The sequence below is a fragment of the Cervus canadensis genome, chromosome 16 (assembly GCF_019320065.1).
Source record: "Cervus canadensis isolate Bull #8, Minnesota chromosome 16, ASM1932006v1, whole genome shotgun sequence".
Taxonomy (NCBI): Eukaryota; Metazoa; Chordata; class Mammalia; order Artiodactyla; family Cervidae; genus Cervus; species Cervus canadensis.
Window position 1 is genome coordinate 54,056,091 of NC_057401.1, and position 14,328 is coordinate 54,070,418.

Genomic DNA, 14,328 nt, shown 5'->3' on the forward strand with positions numbered 1-14,328 from the left:
TAGTGTCTGAAGTCTGAGAGACTCCTAGGAGTAGACCAAGAATTTGAAGCATTCTGCAAAAAATGTAAAGGAGAGTAAGAGGCCAGGTCTCAGAGCTGCACAGCTTTAGTCAATTTCCTCCTAATGGCCTCCTTGAACCAAGACAAAGCCTGTGGTGGTTTTGTGTTATTTCACCATCTCTTTGATAACTTTTCTTAACCACAAAACTTGTCTTTAAGAGGAAAAACAACAACAACAAAAAATCTTGTAGGAAGAAATTCTGAAGCAGGAGTTAAGACTTAGAATTTGAAATGACAAGGAATTTATTGTTCATTTATCTCTCCCTGATTCCTAAATTGAAACACTGGTTTACTTTTTGAGGTTCACAGAAATACCTTTTCATCTATTCTCTGTAGGCACTATGCCACATAAAGGAACGCTGTCTACCTCTAACACTCTCCCCCAGCAAACAATACTTGGAAACCTTCATATTTACACTTCTGTCAAAGTTATTGATCCCAATTTTTTATAGATAAATAAAAAGACTGGCAAATTGTTTGAGTTTGGTACATCTTTAAAAAAATATTTTTCCTTTCTTAACATCTGTCCATCAAAGTTATGTTTCATATTAGATGATGCTTAAGAATGCACTGAGTTCATTAAAACATTTGCAAAGGAGGAGAAAAGCATACTGGAAATTGATCTCTTAACGACTTCAATTATACAAGTGGTTGTTGGCAAGTCATTAAAAATGACCCACTTCACAAAAATGGATACCCTTGTATTGCTGTGGGGGTTTGATCTTTGAAGCCCTTCTTTTTCTTGGTTAAGCTCAACACAGCTAGTAAAACTAGGGTCATATGTCTTTAAAATGTGTGCATCCAATCAACATACCCTAAAAACGGTCCATTTGTCTCAACACTTAGTGACTTCAAGACTTCTCTTGTGATTTACAAAGCACATTCTTGTCATAAGTCAGAGCAAGACAAAATTATTGGGACTGAACTCTCCAACTCATTTTTTTTGTTGAGGAAAGGATGGACTGACACTAATTTGTTCAATGAGTATGAAAAGTAATATCAGGATGCCTTCCATTATCTTTAACCCTTTGCTACTGGTAATTTTGCCATTTGGAAGCATCATTATGGACTAGACCAAATGTTTCCAAGTGGACAGTAATTATGAAAATGAAAAAAAAAAAGAGAAATAGAGAGAGGAGGTAACTTGCTTTCAGCTAACACTGAAATTCTTACAAGGAGTGGAGGAAGTTTGAAAATCTACAGATATGCTCTCATAAAACTAAATAAAGTATTTCCTTTTACATGAAGGCATAAAGCAATAGAAGCACGGGTGGGGGTTTGGAGAGCATTGCTTGATTTTGCTTCATCTTGATGGAAGAAACTGTTAAATGCTATGTCTGAAGCTTACACTTTTCAAGTGAAATACACTGGAGTGAAATATTTAAAAACGTCATCTAGATTTAATGGAAAAAAAACCTGAGCCAGATCTTTGGGAAATCCTTTGAGATTTCAGAAACATGCAAATCAGTGACTAGATTGGACTGCTTCAGGACTAATTCTGGAACTGTGAAAATTCTCAGTATACTCAAAACAACTATGAAACCTGTCTGCAGGTCAGAAGCAACAGGTACAACAGGACATGGAACAACAGAGTGGTTCCAAATTGGGAAAGGAGTATATCAAGGCTATATATTGTCACCCTGCTTATTTAACATATATGCAGAGTACATCATGCAAAATGCCAGGCTAGATGAAGCACATGCTGGAATCAAGATTGCCGGGAGAAATATCAATAACCTCAGATATGAAGATGATACCACCCTTATGGCAGAAAGTGAAGAATTAAAGAGGTTCTTGATGAAGGTGAAAGAGGATGGTGAAAGAGGACAGTGAAAAAGCTGGCTTAAAACTCAACATTCAGAAAACTAAGATCATGGTATCCAGTCCCATCACTTCATGGCAAATAGATGGAGAAACAATGTAAACAGTGAGAGACTATTTTTTGGGGCTCCAAAATCACTGCAGATGGTGACTATAGCCATGAAATTAAAAAATGCTTGCTCCTTGGAAGAAAAGCTATGACAAACCTAGACAGCATATTCAAGAGCAGAGACATTACTTTACCAACAAAGGTCCTTATAGTCAAAGCTGTGGTTTTTCCAGTCTTCATGTATGGAAGTGAGGGTTGGACCATGAAGAAGGCTGAGTGTCAAAGAATTGATGCTTTTGAACTGTGGTGTTGAAGAAGACTCTTGAGAGTCCCTTGGACTGCAAGGAGATCCAACCAGTCAATTCCAAAGGAAACCAAACCTGAAAATTCATGGGAAGGACTGATGCTGAAGCTCCAATACTTTGCCCACTTGATATGAAGAACTGACTCACTGGAAAAGACCCCGATGCTGGGAAAGATTGAAAGCAGGAGGAGAATGGGATGACAGAGGATGAGATGGTTGGATGGCATCACTGACTCAATGGACATGAGTCTGAGCAAGCTCCAGGAGATGGTGAAGAACAGGGATGCTTGGCCTGCTGCAGTCCATGGGGTCACAAAGAGTCAGAAATGACTGAGTGACTCAACAACAACAACAACAACAAGTCAGTTTCTCATTAACCAGATGCTTTGAATGCAATCAGCCAGCAAGGTAGTCTGGAGTCTGACTATCTTTTCTTTCCCTCTCCCTTTTCCCTCCACCATTAAGGAAAAGCAGAATGCAGTGGATTCAACAGATGCAACAAGCGTTTTCTGGCCCAGGCATTGCAATGTCACAACGGATATCTTCTGAGCCAGGCTTTCTCACTTACTCCATTAGTTGTCTGCAAAACAATCTGCAAACCAGCCATCACACTTTATACACTGGTTGATAACATACGTCTAGCTAGTTCTTGTTGGCTAGGAGTTTGTATTGGCTAGCTACTGTTATTGGTTATTTCCAGACAGAATGGAGACAGAATACAGAGTGTTAACCTCGATGGAGGAAGGACGTCAAGGGGCCAAGGATATTTCTCCTGGATGCTCTTTTAAAAACTGCCTTTGGTTAAAATCACAAACTGAGCTTTCCTAAGGCTGGTTGCCCGGGCAATGTATAATTATTTGCTGAAAGCTTTATGCTTGTTGGTGTTCAGAAATCGCTCCCCTATGTGATAGGTAGATGATCGAAGTTTTACTTGAAGAGGGGAGACAGAGAGAGAGAGAAGGAAAGAAAGAAAGAAGCCACACACACACATACACACAGAAGAGCAAGTCAGCTCTTGGAAATTCATCTTTTATGCCTGCTTGATCATTCATATTCTCAATGCCTCCATCCTATTTTTCATTTACAGGTGTTCTTGGATAGGATCTACTGATATTTGTCCATCACATTTTTTAGCCAGTGCACACAGGACCCCCTTAATCCATTAAATTACAAAATTAAATCTCTTTTAAGCTGAGCCTTACCTAAGACATACAGAGCTTATATTGACAAACTTGTTTTCAACCAATAGTCTGGTATGAAAATCTGAGTAACATTATGGGGTTTTGGAAAATGTTTCAGCAATTCAGAAATCTTGAGCAACAGGGGCAGATGAGATTTCCTAAATATTCAGAAATAAACTCCAGCCACACCCCTTTACTTTCCCAACACAAATTACAGCTATAAATTGTGTTAATCAGTCCCTCTCTTTGTTTCCTAGTTTGCATCTAGAAGTCATGTACTTTGGTCCTTGGAGTGAGCAAGGATTTTCCTAATAGCAGGAAGTGAGATATATTTGAAAACAATTTGATACTATTGTGGGCACGGTTTGAAAAAGCCAAGGACTTAATGCTTTCCAAAATCACTAGTAGAGTCAGCTAGAGTCTAGACAACAAAGGAAAAAGCCAACACTAGTCTTAGTTGATGAGCTTCCCAGGTGGCTGAGCCGGTGGCTCAGTGTTAAAGAACCCACATGCAATACAGGAGACAGGGGTTCCATCTCTGATCTGGGCAGATCCCCTGGAGAAGGAAATGACAACCCACTCCAGTATTCTTGTGTAGGAAATCCCATGGACAGGGTAGCATAGTGGGCTACGTCGATAGGGTCGCAAAGAGTTGGACACAACTGCGGCAACTTAGCACACTGGCATGCACACTCTGAAAGTGTGTGCCATTGCTTGATCCCATTATTTCTACTCTCCCTGCAAACAGCTAAATCTTCTAGGAAACAATAAACATACCTACTAGGAGAACTAGATCGAAGCACTTGACCATATCTGATTAATAGTGCTCAATAATAACACAAGTAATGGATCTCTATCAATTAAGTTTCTGGAAGGGGAAAAGCAACATAACATGGATTTATGGGTTCTGTCTTTTTTAAAAATATATATGTATTTATTTGGCTGAGCCTGGTCAAAATCATAGCATGCAGCTTCTTTGATCTTTCTTGTAGCATGTGGGATCTAGTTCCCTGAGCAGGGATTGAACCTGGGTCCCCCGCATTGGGAGTATGTACTCTTAGCCACTGGACCACCAGGGAAGGCCCTGGATTCTGTCTTTAGAACAGAGGGTCATGAGAATCTTCTACCCATGCTTCCTTATCTGCAGATTTTAAAAAATCACATAGAATTTTGACAGTAACAAGGGCTTTTACAACTTGATTTCTAAGGGTACTTTAGAGCTTTTGATGTAGTCTCACAGACAGGGAAGAAAGCAAATCAGTTGTGATCAATTGTTCTGCAAAGTCACAAATACTAACATTAAAAATGTGGATCATCTAAAGTTGAGGTCAATTATTCTCCTTGATCGTCCTTGAGTTTGTTCAGATAGCTGATTATTCACTTGCCAAAATAAGCTCTCAAGTAAACAAACGGTCTGCTGAAAGAACAAAGTAGGAGATACTTAAGTGCTTAGCGAATTCAGTCACAACACTAGACGGGAAAAAAAAAAAGACAGACTGTGTTTGAGGGAGTGTGCATGTGGCAGGGTGTCCAGCCCACGCCTGCTCCCGAAATTCCAGACTTCTGTGAAAACAGCCCCTGAATTCACTGCTCAACAGCCAAGTCCTACTTGAGTTGAAGTGACAGAAGTGTTCAAAGTCTTATCACAACAGAAACAATGTTGTCCAAAAGTCAACATGTTGCTGAAGAAAAAGATTGATTAAACCGATGACAAATCCCTGAACACATCACTCTAGAGCAAGAATGAACTAGGTGAAAAGTACAACCGTCCCTGGAGTAGTCTCCAGTTCCCCCAGAACTTTCTAGAAGGGTAATTTGTTGCTTATGAATTTAAGACATTACTGGAAAAGGACTGGGGGACTGAGGTTGGGGTTGATCTTATACAAATCTCTATAAACATATATAGACTTCCTAAAATGGAGCAATAAAAATTAAGTCAGTAAACAGTACACTACGAATTTTGATATATAATAAATTAGCAACCATGACACATACTATTGAATTCCATTTATCATTCTTTGACTGCATATATTCTTTAAGCTCTTTACCTACAGGTTCAATGAGATGTTTATTTGGCTGAGCCTGGTTGAAATTATAAATTAAATTCTTTGATTGCATATGAAGTTGCATAGCTTTTTAGGCTTTTTTAAAATTCAAAATCATAATGCTTTGAAATTCTTAATCTTCACAACTTGTTACTTGCCTTGGTACTGGTGGGCTGGAGAAATCCAAAAGTTTGAGATTAAAATATAATGCTTTGGAAAATACAGTGTTGTTGATTATTTCTTACACTGGGTTTCCTTTACCTGACATGTTCTGTCCATGAAAACTGCGTGACAAAGCACAGACTCAGAGCCCCTCATCCATCTCACTCCTGCTGCAGCACATGCCTCCAGGGAACACATCTGAGGAACATGCTTCCTTTCATTTTTTTCACAAGATTTTAGGTGAGGTTTTTCCTCTGTGTGGAGTGACTGGCAAACTGTGAGAACCAGAAAATAAAAAAATTCTGATGATCGACGGGAAATAAGTGCTAAATATGAAAATTTTTATAAGAGGAACTCACTCTCGACCAAAAAACCTTACACTTACTTAGCGAGTTAAAGTTCTTTATTTCTTCATTCCGTGAAATGATATTGAATGAGAATGACATTGGGGTTTTGAAGGTCTGTCTTATTTTCACTCACTCTGTGGATTATCCATTTTTAATCTATTATCAGTTTCCTAACTATTGAGCAGCTAACTCCTGGACAGGCCTCCGGCTGCTGGGTAATCGTTGTGCACCGAGAGAATACTTTCTTACTTAAATATTAATCTGAGAAAAAAATATCCATAGCTAAATCCACTACAAAAGTAATGAGAGGAAATATTCCAAACCCTAAACAGGAACGCATTTTTTAAAATGTATTTGTTTCTAATTGGAGGATAATTGTTTTGTAATTTTGTGTTGGTTTCTGCCACACATCAACATGAATTGGCCATAGGTATGCATACGTCCCCTCCCTCCTGGATCTCCCTCCCACCCCTCGAGGTTGTCACAAAGCACCAGGTTTGAGCTCCCTGCATCAGACAGCAAATACCCACTGGCTATCTATTTTACATATGATACTGTATATGTTTCAATGCTACTCTCAATTCAACCACCCTCTCCTTCCCCTGCTGTGTCCATAGGTCTGCTCTCTATGTCTGCATCTCCACTGCTGCCCTAAATTTAGGTTCATTGATACCATCCTTCCAGATTCCATATATATGTGTTAATATATGATATTTGTTTTTCTCTTTCTGATTTACTTCATTCTCTATAATAGGCTCTAGGTTCATCCTCATCCGAACTGACTCAAATGTGTTCTGCTCTATGGATGAGTTAAAAAAAAAAAAAATTCAGTCGCTCAGTCATGTCCAACTCTTTGCGACCCCATGGACTGTGTGGATCACAACAAACTGTGGAAAATTCTTCAAGAGATGGGAATACCAGATCACCTGACCTGCCTCCTAAGAAATATGTATACAGGTCAAGAAGCAACAGTTAGAATTGGACATGGAACAACAGACTGGTTCCAAATCAGGAAAGGAGCTCTTCAAGTCTGTATATTGTCACGCTGCTTATTTAACTTCTATGCAGAGTACATCATGAGAAACACCGGGCTGGATGAAGCACAAGCTGGAATCAAGATTGCTGGGGGAAATATAATAACCTCAGATATGCAGATGACACCACCCTTATGTCAGAAAGCAAGAAGAACTCAAGAGCCTCTTGAAGAAAGTGAAAGAGGAGAGTGAAAAAGCTGGCTTAAAACTCAACATTCAGAAAACTAAGATCATGGCATCATGTCCCATCATTTCATGGCAATAGATGGGGAAACAATGGAAACAATGACAGACTTCATTTTTTGGGCTCCCAAATCACTGCAGATGGTGACTGCAGCCATGAAATTAAAAGACGCTTGCTCCTTGGAAGAAAAGTTATGAGCAACCTAGACAGCATATTAAAAAGCAGAGACATTACTTTGTCCACAAATGTCTGTCTAGTCAAGGCTATGGTTTTTCCAGTAGTCATGTATGGATGTGAGAGTTGGACTATAAAGAAAGCTGAGCACTGAAGAAATGATGCTTTTGAACTGTAGTTTTGGAGAAGACTCTTGAGAGTGTCTTGGACTGCAAGGAGATCCAACCAGTCCATCCTAAAGGAGATCAGTCCTGGGTGTTCATTAGAAGGACTGATGGTGAAGCTGAAACTCCAATACTTTGGCCACCTGATGTGAAGAACTGACTCATTTGGAAAGACCCTGATGCTGGGAAAGATTGAAGGCGGGAGGAGAAGGGGATGACAGAGGATGAGATGGTTGGATGGCATCATGGACTCAATGGACATGAGTTTGAGTAAACTTTGAAGTTGGTGATGGTCAGGAAAGCCTGGTGTACTGCAGTCCATGGGGTCATGAAGAGGAAGACATGACTGAGCAACTGAACAGAACTGAACTGACTCAACTGAACACTCCCACAAACAATGCAAGAGGATGCCTGTTTCTCCATGCCCTTTCCAGCATTTATTGTTTGTAGATTTTTTGATGTTGGCCACTCTGATTGGTGTGTGGTGAGGTTTATTTTGCACTTCCCTAATAATGAGCGATGTTAGAGTATTTCCATGTGTTTATTAGGCATTTTTGGCTATACACCATCTTCGGCATATGTTTTTAAGTCTTCTTTGGAGAAATGTCTCTTTAGGTCTTTTGCCCACTTTTTAATTGGGTTGGTTGTTTTTCTGGTATTGAACTGTACACCTCCTAACACCATACACAAAAATAAACTCAAAATGGATTAAAGACTTAAATATAAGGCCAGAAACTATAAAACTCTTAGAGGAAAACATAGGCAGTACACTCCCTGACATAAATCACAGCAAGATCCTCTATGACCCACCTCCTTGAATAATGGAAATAAAAATAAACAAGTGGGATCTAATTAAACTTAAAAGCTTTTGCATAGCAAAGGAAACCATAAAGAAGGTGAAAAGACAATCCTAAGAATGGGAGAAAATAACAGCAAATGAAACAACTAACAAAGGATTAATCTCTAAAATATACAAGGAATGCATTTTAAGATAGGCCATTGTATGGGCTTTCATGCTGGTCCAGTGGTTAGGAATCTGCCTGCCAAGCAGGGGACACAGGTTCAGTCCCTGGTCTAGAAAGATTCCACATTCTCAGGAGCAACTAAGCCTGTGCACTGCAACTACTGAAGCCTGAGCACTCTGCAACAAGAGCAGCCACTGCAACGAAAAAGCACCTCAACTAGAGAGTAGCCCACTGCAAGGAAGACCCAGCATAGCCAAAAAAAAAAAAAAAAAAATGACAAGCCATCATCAGAGGCCATAAACACTGCATTCCTCTCTTTGACACAGTTTAAAACTGATATCAAAGTCTGAAATTCACCAACTTTTACTTATTGTAGTAATCACTGCAAGGAGATCAAAACAGTCCATCCTAAAGGAAATCAGTCCTGCATATTCACTGGAAGAACTGATGCTGAAGCTGAAGCTCCAGGACTTTGGCCATCTGATGCTAAGAACTGACTCTTGGTAAAGACCCTGATGCTATGAAACACTGAAGCAGGAGAAGGGGACGACCAAGGATGAGATGGTTGGATGGCATCACCAACTCGATGGACATGAATTTAAGCAAGCTCTGGGAGATGGTGAAGGACAGGGAAGCCTGGTGTGCGACCATGGGGTCGCAAAGAGTCGAATACAACTGAGTGACTGAACTGAACTGAACTGAACAGTCATTCTCTAAAATGATAGGAAAAGCATGTGAGTCCATTCAATTCATATAGGAATTCTATGGTCTAAAATACTCTCAGGCCTTACAAATGAGTTGAAGCTTGTGTAGAAGATATCAAAAATCCTTAGTAGATTCTGAAACAATCATACCCAAGGTTTTCTGAACTTACCTCCACCTGGAGATGCCTCCACCCTGTGCATCAGAAGCCTGGCCTGGCCTCCAAGTCAACTGAGTCCTAGTTTGAACCTCAAAGTTCATGTGAAAGCCCTCCTTTTGCTAAAATCTATTAAAAATGTATTTATTTGGCTGTGCTGGGTCTTAGCTGTGGCATGTGGAATCTAGATCCCTGACCAGGGATTGAACCCCAGGTCTCCTGCATTGGGAGCACAGACTATTAACCACAGGACCACCAGGGAAATCCTGAGAACCCTCCTTTCAAACTAACATATCACACACATTTTCCCCTCTCCCAATGGTCCCCTTTATTGCAACCCAAATTCTAGTTACCCCCTGACAAGGGACCAAGGAAAAGGTGAAAAGAAAAGTGTAACTACCCGTCAGAACTTAATGGAAAGAGAAGGCAAGTTTTCAAAAACAGTGAAGAAACTAGGAGTGTAGCTTTACAGAACATTGTGTAAATATCTCCCTGAAAGCATGCAGTCCCCAGAAGTTACAGTATCTCAGAATCAAAACCCAGAAAGAGAAATACGCGTGAATGATGGCAAATGACTTCTGTCATTTGGAAAAAAAAAAAAGAATGCATCTTTCTCTTTCAGTGTAAAAGACATAAGCTGACATATTTTAGGACAGAAATGACTGAGCTTAGTAATTTATATCATGTTGGTTTGGACATTGTTTCCTTCCAGATGTTCAAGGAAAGACTGATGGTAACTCACACCTCAGCAAATACATTTCAGGATTGCATTCCACTTCCGCGAGCTGCTCACTGCTGCCTGCTTTCTCAGCTTTATTTTTTTGTTTTCAGTCCAGTACATGCTTTGCTTTCAGACTACAGTTAAAAGGGTGGTGACCACGGCATATAAATACTGGAGCAAATACTGAAGCAAAGCAGCACTAATGACACTGTCCAACACCAATCTCCAAACCCCCGAACAGAAAAAATATCTGCGAGAAGCCTTCAGACCAATATAGCACGAGACATGGGCTTTTGGATACCCGCGGGCAAAAAAAATGCAAAACAAAACCCAAAGAGCAGGAAATGTCTCATAAATTCAGAACGGAGCTTTGAAGTCAAATGTTCAATCAGAGACTTGCCAGGATCCACAGGTGGGGCTGCTGGAAGTGTTAAGAGCCAGGCAGGGGGTAAAATGCTTCCTTCTTCACTGAGCCAGGCCACTCACAAAGGCTCGAGGTCAGAGAATAGGGTTACAGTAAGTAAGGCAAGAAGGAAGCTGCGTTAGACCTCAGGATGAGGTCAGCTGAACATCCTGCCGCAAGAAAGCCCAGCCTGGAGCTGGTGAGATTGAAACTAGGCCACTGCTCTCTGGACCCCTAATGATGAAACTCTTCAGCCGTTTATTATTTTTCACCTAGAGTATACATTTATTATCAACTTTACACAAACGTTTAAAACACAAGCTCTGCTAGACTGGGCTTCTCAGGTGGCTCAGTGGTCAAGAACCTGCCTGCCAATGCAGGAGACGTCAGAGACGCAGGTCCAATCCCTGGGTCAGGAAGATGCCCTGGAGGAGGGCAGGGCAACCCACTCCAGTATTCTTGCCTGAGAATCCCATGGACAGAGGAGCCTGGTGGACTACAGTCCATGGGGTTGCACAAAGTCGGACACAACTTAAGAGGCTGAACAACAAACAACCACTAGACTGTAAATGCCACCAGAATGTAAGCTCCTCGAGGTGGAGATCTTTATCTGTTTTGTTTGCTGGGCCACTCAAGTGTCTACAGTGGATACACAGTAGGCACTTCACACACATTTGTGCAGTAAATAAAGACCAAGAAGGATGCTCATGACAAAGACACAGCTCCAGCAGGGCTGTTGTGTAAGTCTGTGCAAGTTGTGTCCTGCACAAAAGCACCTCGCATGTGTGGGTGTTTTGGTCATGTCTGACTCTTTATGACCCTGTGGACTGCAGTCCACCAGGCTCCTCTGTCCATATGATTCTCCAGGCAAGAATACTGGAGTGGGTTGCTATGCCCTCCTCCAGGGGATCTTCCCGACCTCGTTATCGAACTTGCATCTCTTACGTTTCCTGCATTGGCAAGCAGGATTTTTACCACTGAGCCAGCTGAAAAAAGCCTATAAAACCACCTGGCCCCCTGCAAAATGAACCTGGAGGCCTGCCAGTGTGGACCCATCAAAACCTGGCCCTGGCCTGTGACTGTAAAGCTCAGAAATGGAGCCATTTTGCAATCTGTCCACCCAAAGAGGAAGATGTTTTGTGGGCAGAGTCCCCAGGGCTCTGCCAGGGCAAGCTTCCTCTGGGAGGTTACTTGGTGAGTGCGTAGGACAAGGCAAGGGGCATGCAAGTAATGCAATAAATTTCACCAGAACCATTCTACAATTCAGACTTTTTGTCAGTTCATTTCATTACTCAGGTCTTCCTCTGTTAATAACGCTGTGCCATCAACTGAGGATACCCCTTTATCAAGTACTTACAAATGTAATTCACAAGTAGAATCAGAAGTCTTGACATTATAAAGACATGTTTGCCCTACTTCTTATGTAGCCATTAACTAGTCAATATGCTTCTCTGAGCATATGGGTCATTTTCTCTTTTTCTTTTTGTTATTTCTTAATCAAGTATAATTAGTAACTGAAAGTGTCTAAGATATTTAAGTGGAGAGAAATATTAGCATGGGGGTAAGTAATGAATGAATCAATGTCTAGGTATATGTGAAGCTTCCTTCACTTTGGTACTAGTGGTATGTGAAACCAGATAATTCTTTGTTGTCAGGGGCTTTCCTGTGTACTTTAAGATTTTTAGCAACATCTCTGATCTCCACACACTAAAGGCCAGTGGCATTTCAGCCCCCAGCTGAATCAAGCAAAATGTCTCCATATGTTTCCAAATGTTCCTTAGGAAGCAAAATCACACCCAGTTGAGAACCAATGATATAGGTAAAGCTGCCATACTGGGATTAAGGTAAACCTAAAAGACACTTAGATATATTCATGGACAATTAAAAAGAATTACCGCAAAATACTAAAATGGGTCTACGCCTTAACATCAAGCTGGGAAGTGGTCCAAGATCAGCTGCCCCAGTTGGAGAACACAGTAAGAGAGCGGAAAGATGAGCAGAGACAAATACCAGGCTAAGCAAAAATATGGGGCAATATTTTTAAGTGGGTGAAGTAAGTCACAGATGGAAAATCTAGATTGTGCAATTCCCTTTGGGCTCCACATAAGGTAGTAATCTTCGGTTGGATCCACATGTGTGCATTTGAACCAACTAACCATCATCCATAGATTTTTTTTTTTCTCCCTTTGCCTGAAAAAACAATCTTGCTGCAAAAATCAAGAGTACCATTATACTGTTGGCCTGATTCAGAGAATGTGTTGGTTGAAATAATATCTACTGCTAATGATAAAGAGGGACAACCAAATAAATAGAAATGGTTGGTTTGGTAATGACTTCAATCGCCAGGCTGAACCCCTAGAGCCTCCCATTTAAGAGTTAGGTCACTTGGCTTGTGCTTTTAAGGAGGAAGATGTTTAAAACTCTGATCTCACTCCTCTACCCTTAGCGATGGATCTAGCTGCTTATTTCTTTTCTTTTTTTTTTTTTAAGCTTCTTCATTCAGGCTTGTCCCCAAAATATCTTAGAACAGACTCTCCAGAGACAAAGCTAAAGATTGGTAGAACTTCATCCTATGAAAACCTGTAGGGAAAGGAAAGTGTAAAAGTAAAAGCATATCTTTGTATCCTTCCTGGCCTCTTTGATCATTCTAGTTGATGTCTGGGAACATATATATAGGCTATATAGCTGCCTCATTTTTCTTGAGACACTCTCTTCATCTGAATTCTAGAAACTATAGTCTTATGTTTTCTAAAAACTTAGAAGCTGCAGCTTCTCCAACTGGGGCAACTGAACTTGGACCACTTCCCAGCTTGATGTTAAGGCATAGACCCATTTTAGTATTTTGCGGTAATTCTTTTTAATTATCCATGAATATAATATCTAAGTGTCTTTTAGGTCTACCTCCTCATCTTGCTGCAGGCTAACACTGGAAACCCAAAGCTCCTCTTCTCTCATTCCAAGCTTGGTTTACACTTTGTCATCAGCGTACAGAAAAGTAGGTACAACAAGCCAGCGTAAATGCTTAGAAACTGTGACAGCAATTTGGCATAACAGTTTCATATCCATTAAATGTAATAGCAAAAATAAAATAAATAGCTGGCATTTGCATTTCTTTCTTTCACTTTTCTTTTAGTTTTATTTTCCCTTTAAATTATTTTTACCAAAAAAAAACCCAAACCATTATTTTTACCGTATTTGATAAAGTGTCCATCCACAGCAACTGAGAGAAAAATCAAAGTTTCTTTAGCCAGATCAGAGAGACTTTGAGAAGAACCATCTTCACATGATCTCATTTAATCCCAGAGTTTTAAATCACTATCTCAATGTTGCCGGCATTCAATTTTATATCTCTAGCCAGATTCATTCATCTAACGGCCTTCTCATCTCTCCCCTGGGAAGTCTAAAAAGCATCTCAAAGTGACACGTCAGAAATCAGGTCTTGTTTCTTGCTCCTCAGTCCTGCTCCACCCGTCTTCTTCACCTCATTAAATGGTACTACAACCAACGCAATTTTTCAGGCCAGACACTCAGGGATCATTATTGACTAGTATGTTTCTGCTGAGATTCCCAAGTGGCACTAGTGGTAAAGAATCTGCCTGCCAATGCAGGAGACATAAGAAATGAGGGTTTGATCCCTGGGTTGAGAAGATTCCCTGGAAGAGGGCATGGCAACCCACTCCAGTAGTCTTGCCTACAGAATCCCATGGACAGAGAGGCCTGGTGGGCTACAGTCCACTGGGTCTCAAAGAGTCAGTCACAGCTGAAGTGACTTAGCACACACACATGTTTCTACTGCCTCAGACATTCTATGCAGTAGAAATTTCTGGTGGCTCTGGTACTAACAGATATTTCAAAC

At 40.6% G+C, this 14,328-nt stretch overlaps 1 protein-coding gene across 2 annotated transcripts in view; it reads right to left on the reverse strand.

The window, feature by feature from the left end:
- The window catches only part of FBXL7 (F-box and leucine rich repeat protein 7), a 421,061-nt gene that overhangs the window by 170,554 nt on the left and 236,179 nt on the right, over positions 1-14,328 (reverse strand). The window contains exon 1 of one of the 2 annotated variants that reach the window (XM_043489232.1): positions 5,721-5,896. The exons of the other annotated variant lie outside the window; for it this stretch is intronic. Within the exon in view, the coding sequence (XP_043345167.1) occupies positions 5,721-5,727 (7 nt within the window). The 5' untranslated portion in view covers positions 5,728-5,896. Of the gene's footprint in view, positions 1-5,720; positions 5,897-14,328 lie in introns of those variants that run through there. 2 annotated transcript variants of the gene reach the window in all.